Source organism: Misgurnus anguillicaudatus, chromosome 13 (genome assembly GCF_027580225.2).
Source record: "Misgurnus anguillicaudatus chromosome 13, ASM2758022v2, whole genome shotgun sequence".
NCBI classification, from domain to species: domain Eukaryota; kingdom Metazoa; phylum Chordata; class Actinopteri; order Cypriniformes; family Cobitidae; genus Misgurnus; species Misgurnus anguillicaudatus.
The window spans coordinates 30906490-30929981 of NC_073349.2; the positions used below are offsets into that span (position 1 = coordinate 30906490).

Sequence of the window (23492 nt, forward strand, 5' to 3'; positions counted from 1 at the left end):
CAAATTCCTCATTCAACAACACCATTGTGGAGTTTTTTTATAATATTTAAGTTTTCCAAAGACATCAAGACATCGGTTTAAAATCGCCTTGGTTTGCTATGTTACACACACGTAACCAATCACATCATCACATTTGTAATCACATGTAATGTGTAATAGTCCTGCTAACATCACGCGAAATGCCGTTAGTGCCGCAAAGGCGCAGTTCGCGTATGTGAAACCGGACTTGGCAGTTATGTATCTACAACTGCCGAAATTAGCATGTATTTATTTATACGTACAAAATGATGGAGGCGGAGACTCATTTGCATATTCGGTGATCCGCGTATACTAAATGGCGGAATTGCATTTAAGCAGTTTAAAAACATGAAGAAATCCCAGTAAAAACTTTTACTTATGATTTTATGATGCTTAAAGTGGTAAAATTATCAACTACCGAGAGGCTTTAAATGTTTTTTATTGATTTATAGTTTGCTGTTTCATGTTTTTTTAGGTAAAAAATTTTAGTTTAGTTTCCACGGCATTATGTTTGGTGCACACTGCTACTGTTTGTTTTAAATGTCATAGTCTGTATGTTTACATGGCTGCAAAATGTAGAGATAATGCATTGCATGTCATGAATGTGTCAGTTTAAAGTGAATGCTGTGCTACAGCTTCACCCTTACACACATAATGATGGACAGATTAAGAAGTAGAATGGAAGTCAGTTTCTATTGGCTGTGCTGAGATTAACTTTCATTGTCATGCTATTAGAGAGCTTTAAATCATTTATTAACTGAACTGCACTGACCTTTTTGTTTATTTTTGCATTGAGTGAACTTTGGTCAGTCCTTGAACACTTATGCCTATAACTACCACAACTCTTATGAAAATTAACCATGTTTTGTGGTAAAGTGTAGTAACCATGTTTTATGGTGTATTGGTTACTATTAGCAAAAGCATGGTTTTACTAAAGTAATCATGTTTTTTTATTTTTATAACTAGTAAAACCATGGTTAATTTTCATATGGGAACTTCACTTTCCAACTCTGAAACACCGGAATACAGACTGATTTTTGTAAGTGACCTTTATTCTCAATGTTTGAACGTGTAGCTATGCATGTATAGCATAATCTGAGCTACAGAAGTACCATGAATAGGCATGTCAAAGTGTTTTTCAAACAGTCTCCTCCCACTTTCTCTGGGGGTTTATAAAGCAAACCAGCAGTCTGAGGATTGTTTTTGTCCCACAGAAAATCTGGAACAATGTGGACGGCTGTGAGCAATTTAGATGCATGTACCGTAGGCCTTGCTTTGCTTCTAGGCTTGATCTCTTTAGTTCTGTATGAAATGTTTCGGATTAATTTCTCCAGAACCCAAAATCCACCCGGGCCCACACCTCTGCCTTTTGTGGGAAACTTACCAAGTGTTTGGAAGAATCCAATGGAGTTCATTAAAATGGTGAGTACAGTATTTGCTGTGTTTAATTGCACAATATGAAGTATACACGCATGATCATCTAACTCCATGAGTTATGTCGAGCAGATGCCCAAGTATGGAGAGATGAGCACTGTGTTTATAGGAAGGAAGCCAGCAATAATGTTGAATACAATCCAGATCACCAAGGAAGCCCTGGTCCAGAATGCTTCGTCTTTTTCTGGAAGACCACATGTGCCGGTTCTAGATTGGGTAACTGATGGATATGGTGAGTAGCTGCTGTGATTTGGTGGGTGATATTGATGCTTACAGAGATTCATTTCAATACAAAGCATAGCCAATATACAGCAGTTAATGATGCTCAAAGAAGTGACCAAAGTTGCTTAGCACGTTTGGTAAAAATTGGACAAAGCTTCACTTTTAAAGCAACACTATGAAGTTTTCATGTAAAAATGACTTACAGCTCCCCCATGTGGTTGAAAAGTGCAACAGTGCCTGGTATCAGACACTCTTCTGCAGGCAGGGAGAGGGGCGGGGCTGTGTTTCCTACCCTCCACCGCCACTTTCAGAGTGTGTTTGTAGCAGCTAGGAGGCTGCTCAGGTTGCAGTAACAGTACAATTTGTCCAGTTAAAAGTTGTTCTATCACTGAAATAACTTTAGAGACATTATTTAAAGGTAAAAAAACTACATAGTGTTGCTTTAAGTAATTATAAATGTCATTTGTTTGTAACTTTGCATTAGTAATGCAAACTACATGGTCTGCAAGGATTATTCGAAATGAGATGGGGTGGTCCTGGACCTCCTATAAGCATTGAGGGACCTCCTGCGCCTTGCCCTGTTTTCTGGAGGAATTGACAGATTGTTGGATACTTGCTGCATCCCTATACTATACTATACTATATATAGGGTAGTGCTTTTCGTCTACTATATAGTATGGAAGTAGGGGGTTTCGGGTGTAATGTTAGATTTAGGATGGGTTTGGGGCTTTTAAAAAATTCTTCTCAAACTATTATTTCACACTAATTTGAGGGGTAAAAAATTTTTAGTGTTTGAGTTAAGGGTAATTTGGGGTTTCTTTTAATAAAACGTTTATACAGAACCAACAAAAAAATCTGGGATCGCATATACTCCATCACAGCGACCCTATAATGATGGGGGTACCCCATAATCTTTGACAAATTTCGGACACTGGTTAAACATCTGGAGAATAGTAAGAAACAAGTTTTATTGTATTAGACCATCTAGGACCAGTCAGATTCCATATGTTCCTTATAACAAACCTTAAACTGGTTTGACCAGTAGGGTCTGCACATTATAAACAGTATTGAAACATATATCTGCACAGATATAAGCTAATGCTAAGCAGAATAACATGTTTATCCAAGAAAAGAGAAGGTGAATCATGTTGCTTTTGAGTAACTTCATAAGAAGACCTTTATATCTCTGAGGTTTACTAGAAGACAAAAGGCTTTGTATTGTCTTTAGAAGTTGCTCAAATGAGTAAACACTAGCTGCGGTTTGACATGGGCCTGGTTACCCATAATACATAAACCAGGTGCTATTTCAACCCTGCTCCTGGTGAGCTTTTGTCCTGCAGACTTTAGTCCCAACCCAGCTCCAACACATCTGTCTGTATTTATCAAGCAACCCTGAACACTTTGATTAGCTGGGTTGGAGACCCGTGGCATAAACAATGATAGCAGTAATATGAAAAGTGTTTTCTTTACACCTAATGTTTTCGTTGTAGGTATAGTGATGGCACAGTTTGGTCACTCCTGGAGACAACAGAGAAGATTTGCTCTCCACACACTCAGGAATTTCGGCTTGGGGAAGAAAACTATGGAGGAGCGTGTGTTAGAAGAAGGACAATGCCTGATTGCTGAAATGTGCAAAGCAAAAGGTTTCTGTGGCTTATGGGTCTCCATTGAAACTTGAAGCGAATCTTTTCAAAATTCATCAAAAAAAGAAAAACAAACAGAATTAGAAGTGTTTCCATCCATTTGTAGAGCGCATGCCGGTGGCAGTGTTGGGGAAAGTTACTTTTAAAAGTAATGCATTACAATATTAAGTTACTCCCAAAAAAAGTAACTAATTGCGTTACTTAGTTATGTTTCATGGAAAGTAATGCTTACGTTACTTTTGCTTTACTTTTCTTGGCGGAGGCATGATCTACTTAAGGCCTTGCAGGTGTTTTTATGACTTTAAAAGTTCTGCATTCAGAAACTGAAATTTAAAAAAAAAGTAATTACAAAATGTATAAAGTAATGCGTTACTTTACTTGCTACTTCAGAAAAGTAATATTATTAGTAATGCACGTTACTTGTAATGCGTTACCCCCAACACTGGCCGGTGGTGTTGATAACCTAGTAACTAACATTAAATAAAACAAGGCATGCTTAGGAAATGGAGACAGAACTGCAATACGATTAGGCATGTTATACATTTATAAAGGTGTTATAATGTCGAGCCCTATATATGGTAAAGACAATGTCAGAGGAAACAGCTAGACGATCAGTCACGTGGGTATAATGTTCGCTAAGTCAGAATTTATTCGGCCAATGCGTTTCTATCTCGGATTATTCGCGCTCTTTTTTGCAAAAGTCAAAAACTACCTTAAGCAAGTGTGAAACCTTTTTTGCAAATTAAAGGATTTGTATTTAAATTTTGGCGATTCCATCACTCGTTTCTTATGCGATTCTTTAGAATGTGCATAAAATCGTGGTGATGGAAATGATATAATTCCAGTCCTTGGGCCCCCCCTCCCATTGTTTTAGATGTCTCCTCTTATGAAACTCATGATTTCACTCATCATGCTCCTTAATTAACACACTAACGAGCTGATAAAGTGAATCAGGTGTTTTTATATATGAAGACATATAAAATGTTCTGGGAGGGGGGGCCCAAGGATTGGAATTGAGAACCACTGCCATAGAAGATCAATTGTTGGCAGAATTGAACAATTAAAAACCTTTAACATCTGAACAACCTTTCTGTTGAATAAAAAGCACTTCTTTGTAGTGATAAAGGGTTCTTTAGATTATAAAAAGGTAGGTTAGAAATAGTTCTTCTATGGCATTAACCCTTTAGGCCATTTTATCTTTTTGAGTATCGTGCACCTCAGATAGGTCACAGTCCATACGGTTAAATGACCTACTTTACGCATATACACAGACAAAAACTATGAAATAAATAATATCATTTTTTAGAGACTAACACATTTTCTTTGTTGAAGGAACTGCATTTGACCCCCAACATATGATACAGAATGCAGTTTCCAACATGATCTGTTCCATCGTGTTTGGAGATCGCTTTGAATACGATAACAAAAGCTTTGGATATCTTCTGAAAATCCTCAACGAAAACATCATGATGTCGGGGTCATTCATTGGACAGGTATAAACGGGTAGCAGATGTAATGTAATGAATTGAGTGAAAAGTAAAAACCTTGGATTCCATCTGGATGTTTTCCTAGAAAAGATCTTATGGTAGAATTGCAGATAGAGCGCAGGTGAACTCCACTGTCTGACTTTTGTACATTTTGTTTTCTTTCCCAGTTGTTTAACTTGGTTCCCTTCATCAAGCACTTCCCCGGGCCGCATCAAATAATGCGCCAGAATGCTGATAAGTTAAAAGGTTTTATTAGAGAAGCTGTTGAAGAACACCGAAAAACTCTAGACCCGGACAACCCACGGGACTATATCGATGCCTACCTGCTAGAGATGGAGAAAGTGAGACATCATGCATCATAATAATACTCTAGTAACTGTGTAGTATTTGATTGTAAAGTTCAGTGCTCTTGAATTGCACCCTTCCTCATTCCTTCCTAGTCAAATAGACTTATCATTGTCTTCAAGAATACTTTGAAATATGTAGACAACTAGATTACTTTTGACTTTAAAGGTATTGCAGAGGATTTTCTTTTTCCTGGTGGATCTTCAAGACTATTGGTCTTCCTAGTTGTCAATCAGGAGTGTTGCGCAATTGCATTTTTTAAAAAAGTGGAGAAGCGGTTCTTTTCCAAAATTCGAGAAAATCCTCCGCTACACCTTTAAGTTGACATGCATTTTGTTTTCTCCTGAACAGCAAAAATCAACGGAGGACTCAACGTTTCATGAGATGAATATGGTTATGACTGTGTGTGATCTGTTTTTGGCTGGAACCGACACAACGGCGACCACTATCAGATGGGGTCTTATCTTTCTGAGTCAAAACCCTGATGTGCAAGGTAGAAAGTTCATCATAATCATGCTTCAGGTGTACTGATGTGTGTTGCTTACTTGAATTTAGGAGTTGTTCACACATTTTCCAAAGCTGTACTACTTTGTCCATAACCCCTTCAGACCCTGCGTCCACTGGAATGGACATCACATGTTTTGTGGTTCAAACCAATAAAAAATGCTGATCAACCAAACAAAATAAGGCACTGATTAAACACTGGTCTGAAGGGGCTTAGTTGTAAAGTTGTTTAGCTGAATGTCCAATGTGACCTTTTTATATAATAAACTGAATATCGCTGAACATGGTTGATTTCCTTTTCCACAGAGGTAGGTTAGCAGACACAAGTAAATATGCTAATGCATGTGTGAAGGATTTTTAAGGGGAAATACGGTGAGGAAAATAAGTATTTGAACACCCTGCTATTTTGCAAGTTCTCCCACTTAGAAATCATGGAGGGGTCTGAAGTTGTCATCGTAGGTGCATGTCCACTGTGAGAGACATAATCTAAAAAAATCCAGAAATCACAATGTGTGATTTTTTTTAACTATTTATTTGTATGATACGTAAGAATCCAACTTGTAACATGGCCAAGACCAAAGAGCTGTCCAAAGACACTAGAGACAAAAATTGTACACCTCCACAAGGCTGGAAAGGACTACAGGGAAATTGCCAAGCAGCTTGGTGAAAAAAGGTCCACTGTTGGAGCGATCATTAGAAAATGGAAGAAGCTAAACATGACTGTCAATCTCCCTCGGACTGGGGCTCCATGCAAGATCTCACCCCGTGGGGTCTCAATGATCATTAGAAAGGTGAGAAATCAGCCCAGAACTACATGGGAGGAGCTGGTCAATGACCTAAAAAGAGCTGGGACCACCGTTTCCAAGGTTACTGTTGCTAATACACTAAGACATCAAGGTTTGAAATCATGCATGGCACGGAAGGTTCCCCTGCTTAAACCAGCACATGTACAGGCCCGTCTTAAGTTTGCCAATGACCATTTGGATGATCCAGAGGAGTCATGGGAGAAAGTCATGTGGTCAGATGAGACCAAAATAGAACTTTTTGGTCATAATTCCACTAAATGTGTTTGGAGGAAGAAGGAGTACCATCCCAAGAACACCATCCCTACTGTGATGCATGGGGGTGGTAGCATCATGCTTTGGGGGTGTTTTTCTGCACATGGGACAGGGCGACTGCACTGTATTAAGGAGAGGATGACCGGGGCCATGTATTGCGAGATTTTGGGGAACAATCTCCTTCCCTCAGTTAGAGCATTGAAGATGGGTCGAGACTGGGTCTTCCAACATGACAATGACCCGAAGCACACAGCCACGATAACCAAGGAGTGGCTCTGTAAGAAGCATATCAAGGTTCTGGCGTTGCCTAGCCAGTCTCCAGACCTAAATCCAATAGAGAATCTTTGGAGGGAGCTCAAGCTCCGTGTTTCTCAGCGACCTGACTGATCTAGAGAAGATCTGTGTGGAGGAGTGGGCCAAAATCCCTCCTGCAGTGTGTGCAAACCTGGTAAAAAAAACGACTGGAAACGCAAAATAATGAAAAATAGCAGGGTGTTCAAATACTTAAATAAATAATAAATACTTTCCTCACTGTAACTCATGAAAATCTGACTTATTCTATGTTTTAGTGCGTCTATTAAGTTAGAAAATGTGAAAAAGATCAATCCAGTAACTTATGGTGCATTCACACCAGGCGCGAATGAAGTGCGTTAAGTGCAATTGATTTACAATTTAAGTCATGCACAAATGCGCAACATGAATGAGGCTGCGTTCAGGCGTTAAAAAATCTGAACTTTAGCAAATATTTGCGCCACATTTACCAATTAGGAGCTTGCTCTAGTAGTGATGTGATCACGACATAGCGAGCTGAGGCAGAAATTCAAAACATCAATGGAGGACAAAATCATTGTTGTTGTATGTGGACACCCGGAGCTGTACGACACATCTTCATATTTTTATAGAAACAGGAATAAAAAGGATCTTGCTTGAAAGAAAGTGAGTGAGGAGGTCAGACAATCTGGTAAGCTGTTTAAAATGCTCTTTACTCAATTTGAGCTATATATACACACATAGTACATAGACTACAAGCTATCTAAAGCCGGCAAATTGAGCATATTCGCATCTAAATTTCACACGCGAAGACACGCTATAACTTCACGTGAATATTGCAATTTATTTGCAGCTGGTGTGAACGCACATTTAGTTTTGGTAAACCATTCTCTGCAAGCATGTGAAAAAATAGGTCATTGAAATTTGGCTCCCCTTCTGATGTCAGAAGGGGATCTTATTTTAATAATACCACCCCTTATTCCACACTATCCAACCACGCCACTGCCATGTAGTGCAGAGAGAGAGAGAAAATAATTGACAGCACAATTGACTTTCAATTTGAACAAACCACCATTATGGTGATCAGTGTTTGCATTAGCTCTAGACACACCCAAAACAGCACATTTTTACTCACACCTACAAAGTGGCAATTTTAACATGTTATAATAAATTATCTATATGGCATTTTGAGCTAAAACTTCACATATGTGCTCTGAGGACACCAAAGATTTATTTGACATCTTAAAAAAAGTCTTGTGAAATGTCCCCTTTATAGCCAAATTATAGATTTGTGTCAGACATGCTGGTTTTCCCACCTCAAATTTACATTGTTCTGTGTTTTACCAGAGCGATGTCATGAGGAGATTGTTCAGGTGTTGGGTTATGATCGTCTGCCCAGCATGGATGACCGTGACAAACTTCCATACACATACGCCACTGTTCATGAGATTCAGCGCTGTGCAAACATCGCACCGTTGGGTGCAGTTCACGAAACCACTGAGCCCTCAAAACTACGAGGATACCACATTCCCAAGGTAATAAACGCTAGAGGAATGGATAAGTGACTTTGGTTGAAAAGCTTGCATTAACCTAAATACAGTTTCTCTAACAAACTTTGTGTCTTTCTAGGAAACTCAGATAATGGCAAACCTAACAGCGATTTTAAGTGATAAAGAGCACTGGAAACATCCAGACACTTTTAATCCAGAGAATTTCTTAGATGATAATAAATGTTTCTGCAAACCAGAGTCTTTTCTGCCTTTCTCCTTGGGTAAGTGACTGATCTTTTCGTGACTAAGTGCAAATTACCAAGAGCCCCAACAGTATGGCTGATATTTTGTTTAATCTTCATCTTTAGGTCCAAGGGTTTGTCCTGGTGAGACCTTAGCAAAGACCGAGCTCTTCCTCTTTATCACTTGTCTTCTACAAAAGCTTCGTTTCTCATGGCCACCAGGTGCAGAGAGCCCAGAAATGGATGGGATTTTTAGTATGGTTCGCTCACCGCAGCCGTTCAACATCATCTGCTGTAGCAGAGGAGCCAATGAGTGAGCAACTACAGTATAATGAATAAAAAACATCTTAAGAAAGGCTCCTAAAGTTCTGTTTTGAGATAGAAGAGATTTGAGTAATGTTGTTATACGTTGTTGATGAAGTTGACATCTTAAGATTACATTTATGCATTTAGCAGATGCTTTTATCCAAAGCGATTTGCAGTTCATTACAATGTATATATTTTATTAATGTGCCATTAAGCTATACAAGATCTCAGAGATGGATAAAAGTGTTAGCAGATATTTCACCTATTTGTTGAACTGTACATTTTATTTAGTTGTCATTGCCATCCTGTAATATCACTGTGAAGTATTTTTCTCTCATGATGTAATCTCAGGTTGGAGTACCTCAAACAAGCCTGTACGGGGCAACATTAGTACTGTAATGGTTTTAAAACAAACTAATGTGTGGATGGGTTGTAAAGCACGTGTAAAACTGACTGATGCTGATGTCATACTATTATGCACATTATTATATAGTCAGAAAATGTACACACACACTATTAACCATTTTACTGTAATGCAAATCTTTTTTTATTCTTTTTTTACACGTGTTGTCACACGGTAAGCATCTGGTCCAAACTTTACTTCCGGTTTCTGTTTGTTTAATGGTCTGACAAGTTGCTGAAGCGGAACTCTTAAACAAATACCTCGCCGAAAATAACAAATGTTTTGGGTTCCTATGTAATCTTTGTGTTGTTTATTTTGCTTGTTATATAAATACTTTTAAAGGACTTGTTACTTATTCTTCGCAGAGTTTACCAGAAGTTACGTGATGACCACGAAAGCTGCGTGTTTATGTTGTTACTGCTGAAACGTCTATACAGAAACATATATGAATTATTTAAATATTTTAACATAAAACTAAACATTTAATAAAATTAAATACATTTGAGTGAATGTACAGTATTTGAACTCCATGAATCTCATTTCATACCAAAATAGAACAAAAGTTTATAGATGTTGTCACCTTTTTTTGCATGCACAATTTTGTCATGACAGATCAGTGCTGGCCTACACATTGATTTTTGGGGTGTAATCTTACAAATGATATTCACCCATTTGAACAGCACATGTACTTTCATTGATTATAAAAGCATCTGGGTTCATAAATTACAATCTGCATGTAGAGTCCCATAACCCAGCAGTAAAAGTACTCAGAAAAACTTGTATTTTTATATATGCATTTTTGTAAGTAATTACTATGATGATTAATAAATATGATACCCGAGTTGTCAAGTATTCTTTCTATATTTCCCTAAAAACCAGCTTTAGTTCTTTATACGTCTACATCTTGATATTTGTAACGTAATAAAATATATGATTTTTTCCATTATTCAAAATATTTCAAACATGTTTGTTGAGGTATGAGATAACACCTGAGTCAAGTATTAAAAGGTGAACATAAGTGTGGGATAGCCCCGTAAACAGCAGCTACTGCTCAGTTTTGGTAGTGGGAAGGAGGATTGTTTGGACCCCGAATCCCTGTAGTGTCAACACATCAGGCATTTGTAAATGTAAATGTCATTTGTTTGTAACTTTGCGGTAATAATTCAAACAATAGTCTGCAAGGATTGTTAAACACAGTGTTTGAATTGAGGGGCGGCTGGGGTGGTCCCAGACCTCCTATAAGCTTTGAGGGACCTCTATAAAGCACACAAAAATAAATTAGGGCGGTCCCTAATTTATTTGGGATGTCTTACTGTACCAGAACATCTAGGATCAATCAGATTCCGTATGTGCCTTATGATGGAGGCGGAGACTCATTTGCATATTCGGTGATACTAAATGACGGAATTGCATTTAAGCAGTTTTAAAGCATGAAGAAATCCCAGTAAAAACTTCTCCATATGCTATCGTAATGTTAAAGTAATCAAAAATTATTGACTACAAGGAGACTTTACATTTTTTCAATGATTTAAAGTTTGGTGTTTCATATGTTTACATGTTTTTTTAGGTCACAGATTGTCAGTTTAGTTTCCACGGCATAGGTTTGGTGCACATTGCTACTGTTTGTTATAAATGTCATAGTCTGTATGTTTACATTGCTGTAAAATGTAGAGATAATGCATTGCATGTCATGAATGTGTCCGTTTAAAGTGAATGCTTTGCCACAGCTTCACCCTTACACACCTAATGATGGACAGATTAAGAAGTAGAATGGAAGTCAGTTTCTATTGGCTGTGCTGGGATTAACTTTCATTGTCATGCTATTAGAGAGCTTTAAATCATTTATTAACTGAACTGCACTGATCTATTTTCTATGTTTATTATTTGCATTGAGTAAATGTCTGAACTTTGGTCAGTCCTTCAACACTTATGCCTATAACTACCACAACTCTTTTGAAAATGTACCATGTTTTTTGTGGTTAAAGTTTAATACCCATGTTTTTTTGGTGTATTGGTAACTACTAGCAAAACCATGGATTTACTACAGTAATCATGTTTTTTTCTATAACTGTAGTCAAACCATGGTTGATTTTCATAAGGGAGCTTCACTTTCCAACACTGGAATACGGACAGATTTTTGAAGGCGACCTTTATTCTCAAAGTTTGAACGTGTAGCTATGCAAATATATTTTTATCTGAGCTACACCAGTAACATGAATAGGCATGTCAAAGTGTTTTTCAAACAGTCTCCTCCCACTTCCTCTGGGGGTTTATAAAGCAAACCAGCAGTCCGAGGCTTGTTTTTGTCCCACAGAAAATCTGGAACAATGTGGACGGCTGTGAGCAATTTAGATGCATGTACCGTAGGCCTTGCTTTGCTTCTAGGCTTGATCTCTTTAGTTCTGTATGAAATATTTCGGATTAATTTCTTCAGAGCCCAAAATCCACCCGGGCCAACACCTCTGCCTTTTGTGGGAAACTTACCAAGTGTTTGGAAGAATCCAATGGAGTTTATTAAAATGGTGAGTATTTAATTCCATCTGTTTTCATGTACAATATTGTGAAAAGTGTATAAGCGAGATCATCTAACTCCATGAGTTATGTCGAGCAGATGCCCAAGTATGGAGAGATGAGCACTGTGTTTATAGGAAGGAAGCCAGCAATAATGTTGAATACAATCCAGATCACCAAGGAAGCCCTGGTCCAGAATGCTTCATCTTTTTCTGGAAGACCACATGTGCCGGTTCTAGATTGGGTAACTGATGGATATGGTGAGTAGTAGTTGTATGTATTTGACATCTGTAGCTGTTGTGATTTGGGTGTTATTGACGCTTACAGACATTCATTTGATCACGAAGCATAGCCAAGATACAGCAGACCATTGGGAAAATGTTCAAAAACATGTGAACAAAGTTGCTTAGCAGGTTTAGTAATAATTAGACAAAGCTTTACTCTTTAAGTATTTGTAAATGTCATTTGTTTGTAACTTTGCGGTAATAATGCAAACTATAGTCTGCAAGAATTTTTTAACATAGTGTTTGAATTGAGGGGCGGCTGGGGTGGTCCAAAAGTATAAAGTGCAAAAGTTTAAAAAATTTCAAATGTATTGAAAATATTAAACATTCAATTACAAATCAAAGCGTTAACATCATTTACAACTCTGTCTTGTTCTTTTAAAGGGAAGCAAAAAAAAGAATATTAAGCTGTTCATTTTTCTCTATAGACACTTAAAACTGAATACATTTCTTAACTTCTTTACTTTAAACTATTGAATTATTAATATTTAGTTCCATAACCATTGTTGTTGTAGATAAAATCAAGTCAACCAACCCTTTGGCACACAGAAACAGGTATTTCACAGGATCCACAGTTCATGTAAATTTTTAGGTTTTGCATCAGAAAAATGTCACCCCACAAGTTTTCAAATGGGTAGAGATCAGGGGATTGAGCTGGCCACTCCATAACCTCAATCTTAAACTTTTTGTCTGGAACCAAGATTTTGCCCTCTTGCTTGTGTGTTTGGGGTTGTTGTCTCAAGTAGTGTGGATATCATTACAAATGGGTATATTGTTTTTCTATAACATTACTACATCTGTAAGTAAATCATTTCCAATGCAAAAATATTACTACTACGAATAACAGTGGTTTACTGATGTGGCACTGCTATTATTTTGAACATAACTGTATATACAGTGAGCAAAATAAGTATTTGAACACACTGCTATTCTAAGTTCTCCCACTTAGAAATCATCAAGGTGTCTGAAATTGTCATCGTAGGTGCATGTCCACTGTGAGAGACATAATCTAAAAAAACTCCAGAAATCACTATGTATGATTTTTTTAACTATCTATTTGTATGATACAGCTGCAAATAAGTATCTGAACACCTGAGAAAGTCAACGTTAATATTTAATACAGTAGCCTTTGTTTGCAATTACAGAGGTCAAAGGTTTCCTGTAGTTTTTCACCAGGTTTGCACACACTGCAGAAGGGATTTTGGCCCACTCCTCCACACAGATCTTCTCTATATCAGTCAGGTTTCTGGCCTGTCACTGAGAAACACGAAGTTTGAGCTGCCTCCAAAGATTCTCTATTGGGTTTAGGTCTGGAGACTGGATAGGTCAATCCAGAACCTTGATATGCTTCTTACAGAGTCACTCATTGGTTATCCTGGCTGTGTGCTCGGGTCATTGTCATGTTGGAAGACCCAGCCTCAACCCATCTTCAATGCTCTAACTGAGGGTCCCATGTGCAGAAAAACACCCCCAAAGCATGATGCTACCACCCCCATGCTTCACAGTAGGGATGGTGTTCTTGGGATGGTACTCATCACTCTTCTTCCTCCAAACACGTTTAGTGTAATTATGAACAAAAAGTTATATTTTGGTCTCATCTGACCACATGACTTTCTCTCATGACTCCTCTGGATCATCCAAATGGTCATTGGCAAACTTAAGACGGGCCTGGACATGTGCTGGTTTAAGCAGGGGAACCGTCCATGCCATGCATGATTTCAAACTATGACATCTTAGTGTATTACCAACAGTAACCTTGGAAACGGTGGTCCCAGCTCTTTTCAGGTCATTGGCCAGTTCCTAACGTTTAGTTGTGTGCTGATTTCCCACCTTTCTTAGAATCATTGAGACCCCACGAGGTGAGATCTTGCATGGAGCTCCAGTCCGAGGGAGATTGACAGTCATGTTTAGCTTCTTCCATTTTTTAATGATTTCTCCAACAGTGGACCTTTTTTCACCAAGCTGCTTGGCAATTTCCCTGCAGTCCCTTCCAGCCTTGTGGAGGTGTATAATTTTGTCTCTAGTGTCTTTGGACAGCTCTTTGGTCTTGGCCATGTTAATAGTTGGATTCTTATTGATTGTATGGGGTGGACAGGTGTCTTTATGCAGCTAACGACCTCAAACAGGTTCATCTAATTTAGGATAATAAATGTAGTGGAGGTGGACATTTTAAAGGCAGACTAACAGGTTTTTGAGGGTCAGAATTCTAGCTTATAGACCGGTGTTCAAATACTTATTTGCAGCTGTATCATACAAATAAATAGTTAAAAAAATCATACATTGTGATTTCTAGAGTAATATGAAAAGGCATCCGATTCGGTAATTTGTTTTCTTTTCACCTAATGTTTTCATTGTAGGTATATTGATGGCACAGTTTGGTCACTCCTGGAGACAGCAGAGAAGATTTGCTCTCCACACACTCAGGAATTTTGGCCTGGGGAAGAAAACTATGGAGGAGCGTGTGTTAGAAGAAGGACAATGCCTGATTGCTGAAATGTGCAAAGCAAAAGGTTTCTGTGGGTTTCATTCTGTCTTTAATTCGTTCCTCACTTTTTAGGTGCTACACCAGGGGTGTCAAACTCATTTTAGGTCGATGGTAAATAACGTCACCATGTGAAGGCCGGATAACTTTTTCAAACCTTACACTCTAAAAACAAACAATGCTAAATAACACTAAAAGTGGTTCTTGCCTCGTAATCATAGAGGAACCATTTTTTATGCTATATAGCACCTGTGAAGCACTTATGAAGAACCATGCGGGGGTCATATAGCACCTTATGGTTCTACAGGGTTGCTACACAGGTACTTAATCGGTGCTATGTGGCACTTAAAATGGTTCCTCTATGATTGCAAGCCAAGAACCACTTTTAGTGCTATTTAGCACTAAATAGATACCTTAGTGGGCCGTGTTCGGCCCACGGGCCATATGTTTGACCATTTTTGGCCGAATGGTTCCATTAAGAACCTTTAACATATGAAGAACCTTTCTGTTTCAAAAAAGGTTTTCATAGGGATAAAATGTTCTTCAGATTATAAAAAGGTATGAAAGAAATGTTTCTTCTAAGAACCTTGGACTGAATGGTTCTTTAGGGAACCAAAAATGATTATACTATTGAGCATCTTTATTTTTAACAGTGTCAACACCTCATTAGGTCACATTTTTTTGTTTTCTTTTCTGGAACAGGAGCTGCATTTGACCCCCAACATATGATACAAAATGCCGTTTCCAACATGATTTGTTCCATCGTGTTTGGAGATCGCTTTGAATACAATAACAAAAACTTTGCATACCTTCTAAAAATCCTCAACGAAAACATCATGCTTGCAGGGTCCCTCACTGGACAGGTATGAACGGGGACCAAATGAAGAGCTTGGTTCCAAAACGAGACAATCTTGTTTTTTGATTGTGGATTCCAATTAATATCAGTCAAACTGCACTTGTTTTTTTATTTAACCTTTATAACTAAAAAATACAGCTAAGTAGCACAATAAACACAATAAAAACATGACAACATAATAATAAACTTGTTTTGACAAAAATGTAAAAACTGAGTTATCTCGTTTTGGAACCAAACTCTTCAAATTGTTGGGTTTTTTTTAAGAAAAGATCTTATGGTAGAATTGCGATAAAGTGCAAGTGAAGTCTACTGTCTGACTCTTGTACATTTTGTTATCTTTTTAGATTTTTAACTTGCTTCCCTTCATCAAGCACTTCCCCGGGCCTCACCAGAAAATACACCAGAATGCTGATAAGTTAAAAGGTTTTATTAGAGAAGCTGTTGAAGAACACAGAAAAACTCTAGACCCGGACAACCCACGCGACTTTATCGACGCCTACCTGCTGGAGATGGAGAAAGTGAGACATCATCCATCGTAATAACACTCTAGTAACTGTGTAGTATTTGACTGTAAAGTTCAGTGCTCTTGAATTGCCATCTTTCTCATTCCTACCTAGTCAAACAGACCTGATCAATTTATTGTCTTCAAGAATACTTGTAAATATATGGGCAGCTAGATAACTTTTGACTTAGAAATTGACATGCATTTTATTTTCTTTGGAGCAGCAAAAGTCAGCCAAGGACTCCACGTTTCATGAGAAGAATATGGTTACGAGTGTGAGAGATCTGTTCATAGCTGGAACTGACACAACGGCGACCACTATCAGATGGGGTCTTATCTATCTGAGTCAAAACCCTGATATACAAGGTAGAAAGTTTGTTATTATCAGGGTGCAAACTTAATGTGTCTAAAAATAATTACACAACAATATTCTGATCTTTCATGTCTTTATTGAAATCACTCATTCAACATTCAAAATGGCAGTGGAAAAAGTAAGTGAACCCTTATAATTAATAACTGGTTGATTTTTGTTTTTCTGGAGCCATTCTGTTGTGGACTTGCTCCTGTGTTTTGGATCATTGTCCTGTTGCATTACCCACCTTCTACACGGTTTCTGATGACATACAGACATTTTCACTTTATCCTGAAGAACTGTCTGATATACTTGGGAATTCATCTTCCCCTCAATGATTGCAAGCTGGCCAGGCCCAAATCACAATGTTTCATCCACCATACTTTACAGTTGGGATGATGTGTTCATGATGATATGCCGTGCCCTTTCTACACCAGATGTAGTGCTGAGGGTTTGTCCAAATAGTTCAATATTAGTTTCATCAGTCCACAAAACATTTTGCTAATAGAGCTGTGGAGTGTCAGTGTGCTCTTTTGCAAACTTCAGGCGTGAAGCAATGTTCATTTTAGTAAGCAGTGGCTTCCTTCATGGTGTCCTGCCATGGATTCCCTGCTTGTTCAGTGTTTTACGTATTGTAGACTCATAAACAGAGATGTTAGCAAGTTCCATTGATGCCTTTAAATCTTCGGCTGTCATTCGAGGTTGTTTCTTTACCTCGTTGATTAGACCTGTTTGAGTCATGACTCACTCAGATCTTTTACTCAGATCTTTACATTAGAGAGACATGCGAATCTGCAATGTTTCTGGCTCTGACTCGAGAATCTCTCAACTCGTAACCGGCTGATCCGTGACAACTGTCTCTCGAGTCAGAGCTGGAAACACTGCAGACTCGAGACTCGCGCGAATCAGCCGGTTAGTGGATCTGTAGAGCAAGTGAAGTATTATGAGTCCCATGGTCTGCGAGTCTGCAATGTTTCCAGCTCTGAGAATCTTGAGTCGCGCAGATCAGCTGGTTAAGTGGGACTGTACTGAGTTTCCTTGGCGATTTAGCAATACTGACTTAAGTGACTTACACAACCCATATCACTTTAGTGAGTGACTCACAATAACCCGGATCCTTTAAAGGAATTGAGTTTGCCAGGCCTAATTGATTAGTCTTTGTTGTGCTCTTGGTGTCATTTTGACTGTGATCCCACTTCTTGGTAGAGTACCAACAGTCCCAAAGTGTCTCCATTTCTAGATTGTTTGCCTAACTGTAGATGGGTGAATATCTAAGTCTTTGAAATATCTTTGTTACCCTTTCCAGCTTTATGTAAAGCAACAATTCTTGATCATAGCTCCCCTGAAAGCTCTTTATGGCGTGGCTCACATAAGCGTGTTTTTCTTGTGCAGAGAAAACTCCAAAAGTTTGAGGGGTTTTGATCGGTCAAAGTAGCTGTAGTCCACACCTCCAAATGTATTATCTTTAGAAAACTCTTTTGAGTTCATTAGTTCATTCAGCTTAAGCCAGGACTAGCCCTTAGTTTAATTGGGAAATATAACTAGTTTTAACAAACATGCCTTACTAAGAACATTACTGATGTGCATTTTGAGGCAAATCAAAGTGCACTGATGTATTTAAAGATATGTCAGTGCAAGTTGTTTTGGTTTGTAAAGCTTTTACATTTATTTTAGTCTATGACTAGTCTATATCCTGTCCGGGTAACCGCCCCATAATGTTCGTCAATACCCTTGACTTAGATGAAGATTAGATCACATTTTATGAAAAATGTATTTATAAAACTATGAAATTCCAAAAGGTTCACATACGTTTTCTGTTCACTGTACATTCTAATTAAGGCGAAGGATTTTAAAGCCAAAGGATAGACATACTGGTTTTCCTAACCCAAATTTACATCGTTCTGTGTTTTACCAGAGCGATGTCATGAGGAGATTGTTCAGGTGTTGGGTTATGATCGTCTGCCCAGCATGGATGACCGTGACAAACTTCCATACACATACGCCACTGTTCATGAGATTCAGCGCTGTGCCAACATCGCACCTCTTGGTGGAGTTCACGAAACCACTGAGCCCTCAAAACTACGAGGATACCACATTCCCAAGGTAATAAACGTTCGGATAGAGGAATGGATAAGTGATTTATGCACTTTTCTTGGTTGAAAGCTGTCCCAAAAGCTGGCATTAACCAAAATATAAGGGTTTTCAAACAAACTTTTTGTCTTTCTAGGAAACTCAGATAATGGCAAACTTTACAGCAATTTTAAGTGATAAAGATCACTGGAAACATCCAGACACTTTTAATCCAGAGAATTTCTTAGATGATAATAAATGTTTCTGCAAACCAGAGTCATTTCTGCCTTTCTCCTTGGGTAAGTGACTGATCTTTTTGTGACTAAGTGCAATTTACCAAGAGCCCCAACAGTATGGCTGATATTTTGTTTGTATCTTCATCATCAGGTCCAAGGGTTTGTCCTGGTGAGACCTTAGCAAAGACCGAGCTCTTCCTCTTTATCACTTGCCTTCTACAAAAGCTTCGTTTCTCATGGCCACCAGGTGCAGAGAGCCCAGACATGAATGGGATTTTTGGTATGGTTCGCTCACCGCAGCCGTTCAACATCATCTGCTGTAGCAGAGGTGCCAATGAGTGAGCAACTACACTATAATGAATAAAAAACATCTTAAGAAAGGCTCCTAAAGATCTCCTGGATGTTTTGAGATGGAAGAGATTTGAGTAATGTTGTTATACGTTGTTGAAGAAGTTAAACACTTCTTTATAATAACATTAGACTAGTTAAGATTACATTATGCATTTAGCAGATGCTTTTATCCAAAGCGATTTGCAGTTCATTACAATGTATATATTTTATCAATGTGCCATTAAGCTATACAAGATCTCAGAGATGGATAAAAAGTGTTAGCAGATATTTCACCTATTTGTTGAACTGTACATTTTATTTAGTTGTCATTGCCATCCTGTAATATCACTGTGAAGTATTTTTCTCTCATGATGTAATCTCAGGTTGGAGTACCTCAAACAAGCCTGTACGGGGCAACATTAGTACTGTAATGGTTTTAAAACAAACTAATGGGTGGATGGGTTGTAAAGCACGTGTAAAACTGACTGATGCTGATGTCATACTATTATGCACATTATTATAAAGTCAGAAAATGTACACGCACACTATTAACCATTTTACTGTAATACAAATCTTTTTTTATTCTTTTTTAACGTATACTGAGACCTATATTAATTATTTAAATATTTTAACATATAAATGAAATACCTTTGAGTGAATATACAGTATTTGAACCTCATGAATCTCATTTCATACCAAAATAGAATGAATGTGTTTATAGATTTTGTCATTTTTTTGCATGCACAATTTTGTCATGACAGATCAGTGCTGGCCTACACATTGATTTTTGTGGTGTAATCTTACAAATTATATTCACCCATTTGAACAGCACATGTAATTTCATTTATTATGAAAGTCTGGGTTCATAAATTACAATCTGCATGTAGAGTCCCATAACCCAGCAGTAAAATTACTCAGGAAAAACTTGTATTTTTAAATATATATGTGCTTTTTTATAAGTCATTCATTGTTAAAACACTATGATGATTAATAAATATGATACCCGAGTTGCCAAGTATTCTTTCTATATTTCACTAAAAACCAGCTTTAGTTCTTTATAGGTCTACATCTTGATATTTGTAACATAATAAAATATATGATTTTTTTCACAATTCCTGCGTTTCCATTATTCAAAATAGTTCAAACATGTTTGTTGAGGTACCGTATAATATATCGGTGATCAAATTTTAAAGCTCAGACTTTTTTTTATTTAACTTGTTCGTCATGGTAGTGAGTTCTGCAGGTCGGCACTCTAGCTTCTATAACCTTCTAGGTAAGTACGGGTTTTGTATAGGCCTGGCGTTTGAGGTTAAGGTGGCCAACAGTTCGCCAACGTTTATCGCTCACTAGCTGTTGGGGGTTATATGAGTAGTTTTTCCAGATGTCATGTCTAACCCCAGATGTCATGTCGCCTTGGGGCGACGATTTATAATGTGGGGGTGAATGTATTGAAGTAGCATAAAGCCCAAGTGCTCATTGGTTGGTTTCATGTAAACGTGTGAACCAATCAGGGCATGTTTCCCAAGGTGTAGGAGTTAGTAGTTACTCATTGGTTGGTTTCAGGTAAATCTGTGAACCAATCAGAGCCTGTTTTACAAGGCAAGAGCTTGGGAAGCGTCATTAATTATCGGATTTTCCGATGGCTTTTGACAGCTGGCTTATTACCTTTCTGGACATGTACAGTATACCGTACATACATTTTCAATGGAGGGTCAGGAAGCTCTCTGACTAAATCTAAAACATCTTAAACTGTTTCCGAAGATGAACGGAGGTGTTACGGGTTTGGAATGACATGAGGGTCATTAATGACATAATTTTCATTAAGTTTGGCCAGGCGTGTAACTGTGGCAATTTATGGGTATATTATATAACATATTAATTTAACTAACGTGTGACAAATATAACAATTTGTTTATTTATAAATTATTATCTGTATTGGATTTTGATCTTTAATAAAGAAATTTTGACTATATGAGTTTGAGTAATTTCTTTACTATAGGTTAATTAGCATATAGTAAGAGTAGATGTGTGCCCCACCTAGCTTAGAAGACGCTAATGCATGGAATGACGGCAATGACTCAACCTAAGTGCGGTTGCCAGAAGTCAGCCATAACTGGGACAAATATGGGCCACATTTCAGAAATGGCATGGGTCACATCTGGCCCAGATGGCAGAGAAGTGACTGACATCTGGGCCTGATGTGGCCCATGCCATTTCTGAAATGTGACCCATATCTGGCCCGGTTATGGCTGACTTCTGGCAACCGCACTTAGGTTGAGTCATCACCGTCATTCCATGCGGTATGTGAGCCAGACGAATGTGGGAGATGTGGGCAATGTCAATTGCTATCTGGTTCGTAGATCACTGCTCGTACGTCATTATGCCCACACTATGTATTATTTTCCTGTTTGCTGTTTATGCGTGATGTAACTTACTGGGCGTAATTTTGTGCTGCATTTAAGCTGCCTTTGCGTGGACATGATGCTCAGATAATCCGGTATTTTCCGTGGCTTGGTCAACTTTGTTGCAACATCTGTGTTTAGGCAACTTTACTGTGTGTGTGTGTGTGTGTGTGTGTGTGTGTGTGTTCATTACTGATAATAAACCCACATTATATTCAGATTTACACACTATGTGTAAATTTATTTCATGATTTAGTTGACTTCAACAGAAACATTTTCAGCATTTTAGCTAAGCAGTAAAGATATTCATCACCTGATAAACAGCTACTTACAGACCTGCATTACTACAGTAAAAGTTGTATTTCAAATTTTTTTAGCACCAGCCGCCACTGGTCTGGAACCAAGATTTTGCCCTCTTGCTTGTGTGTTGGGGTTGTTGTCTTGTTGAAACACCCATTTTAGGGGCATTTCCTCTCTGGCAAAGGGCAACATAATCTCTTCAAGTATTCTGATGTATTCAAACTGATCTATGTTCCCTTTTATACGATAAATAGGCCCAACATGGTAGTATGAAAAACATCCCAATAGCATGACTTTTGCATGACCATGTTTAACTGTCTTTACAGTGTACTGTGCCTTGAATTCAGTACCCGGGGGTCACCTGAGGTTCTGTTGAAAAGCACTTGACCCAAAAATATCAATTTTACTCTCATCAGGCCACTAAATGGTATGCCATATTTATTTGGGTCAGTTGATGTGTTAATGTGATTCTGCTCATGCCTTTTTTCAACAATGGTGCTTTACGGGGACTTCTTGCAAACAGCTTAGCTTCAATCTGTCACAGTACTCACAGATCATTTTAGATCATCTTTGAGGTGATGAAAGGCTGAATATTTGCATTCCTGATTATTTTTCAATCTGTATTAACCGTAGATGCTTGTTTTCTTCCACATGCTTTGGGTTTTAGTTTAGTTTAAAGTATTTGAAATCATTTTAGCCGAGCATCCTAAACTTTGCTGCATTTCTTTATACGTTTTCCCCTCTGAAATCAACTTTTAAATCAAATTTTGTTGTCCCTCTGAGCACTAATGGAATGGTCCATTTTACTTAGAAATCAGCAACAGATATATTTTATAACAACTGGTGAAACATTTTCTTCCAGTCTTTCATAATAAAGGAAAAAAGAAGATGTGAGTGTTTTTCTCAGAACTCATTTTCTTCTTACACCCTGAGGTTATTTTGGGGATTTCCACCTGGATTTGGCCTACCCAATTTCAAAAGCGTCACATACCCACATGCAGAGGTTTACATACAAAAGTTTGTAGCATTTTACAGGAAACCCTTTTAAAACACTCTTGAAAGTGCTAAACATGGTTGTATGTTTTGTCAGTCCTCTAATAAACACAAAAATAAATAGGCACTTTTTTTTTTCTAAAGTCTTTATTTGAAATTCAATTATGTTTATTTAGGTAATTTTTTTATGTAACACTGTGTCCATCTATGAGTAATTTAAGTGCTTAACACAAAAGATGATAATTATTGCCTGTGAATCTTGACCGTGGGCTATAGATATTAATCCACAATATACTTTTATTACTGCTTTTAACTTTAATACTGCTACATGTGCATTGGGAAATGAACAATGAACATTTTTATACAGTTTTTATGTTTTATTTCCCTTTGTTTCTGTGTTCACATTAATTTGTGATGCAAAATATCAAATATTTTAATAACCCTTTTTTTAGGGGTCCAAAAAAGTGTTTTTTTTATGTGTAAAATAAGGATTTAAAATGCATTGGCTTTATTTTTATTAGCTGTATTCCTATTTTGCTTGCATAACGACAATGCTTTAGGTAGGAAAAACATAACGCCCAATGAGAAAATTATGTAGTGCCAAAAACCAAGAAAACGGTAGAAAAAGAGCAGAAAAAAATCAAGAAAAGACCAAAAAAATAAAGAAAAAGCAAACCAACATGCTGGTGTGTGTGTGTTATTTTGTGAACTCGTGTGTCGGTTTGCAAACTTTGGTTTCGCAATTATTATAA

At 37.7% G+C, this 23492-nt stretch overlaps 2 protein-coding genes across 3 annotated transcripts; both read left to right on the top strand.

Annotated features, from left to right (window-relative positions):
• Positions 1–511: 511 nt before the first annotated feature.
• On the top strand, positions 512–10263 carry LOC129431434 (cytochrome P450 2B4-like). Its single transcript, XM_055189341.2, has 9 exons — positions 512–1440; positions 1525–1684; positions 3165–3317; positions 4650–4810; positions 4972–5145; positions 5501–5642; positions 8329–8516; positions 8611–8752; positions 8840–10263. The coding sequence occupies exons 1-9, from the start codon at positions 1246–1248 to the stop codon at positions 9028–9030; spliced, it is 1506 nt and encodes a 501-aa protein (XP_055045316.2). The 5' UTR covers positions 512–1245; the 3' UTR covers positions 9031–10263.
• Positions 10264–11655: 1392 nt separating this feature from the next.
• LOC129431433 (cytochrome P450 2B4) lies at positions 11656–20052 on the top strand. Of its 2 annotated transcripts, none has more exons than XM_073875582.1 (9): positions 11656–11944; positions 12034–12193; positions 14575–14727; positions 15402–15562; positions 15900–16073; positions 16279–16423; positions 18325–18512; positions 18637–18778; positions 18867–20052. In XM_073875582.1, the coding sequence occupies exons 1-9, from the start codon at positions 11750–11752 to the stop codon at positions 19055–19057; spliced, it is 1509 nt and encodes a 502-aa protein (XP_073731683.1). In that variant the 5' UTR covers positions 11656–11749; the 3' UTR covers positions 19058–20052. The 2 variants fall into 2 exon arrangements, with proteins under 2 accessions (XP_073731683.1, XP_073731684.1); XM_073875583.1 differs by having other exon boundaries at positions 11660–11944; positions 16282–16423.
• Positions 20053–23492: the final 3440 nt, after the last annotated feature.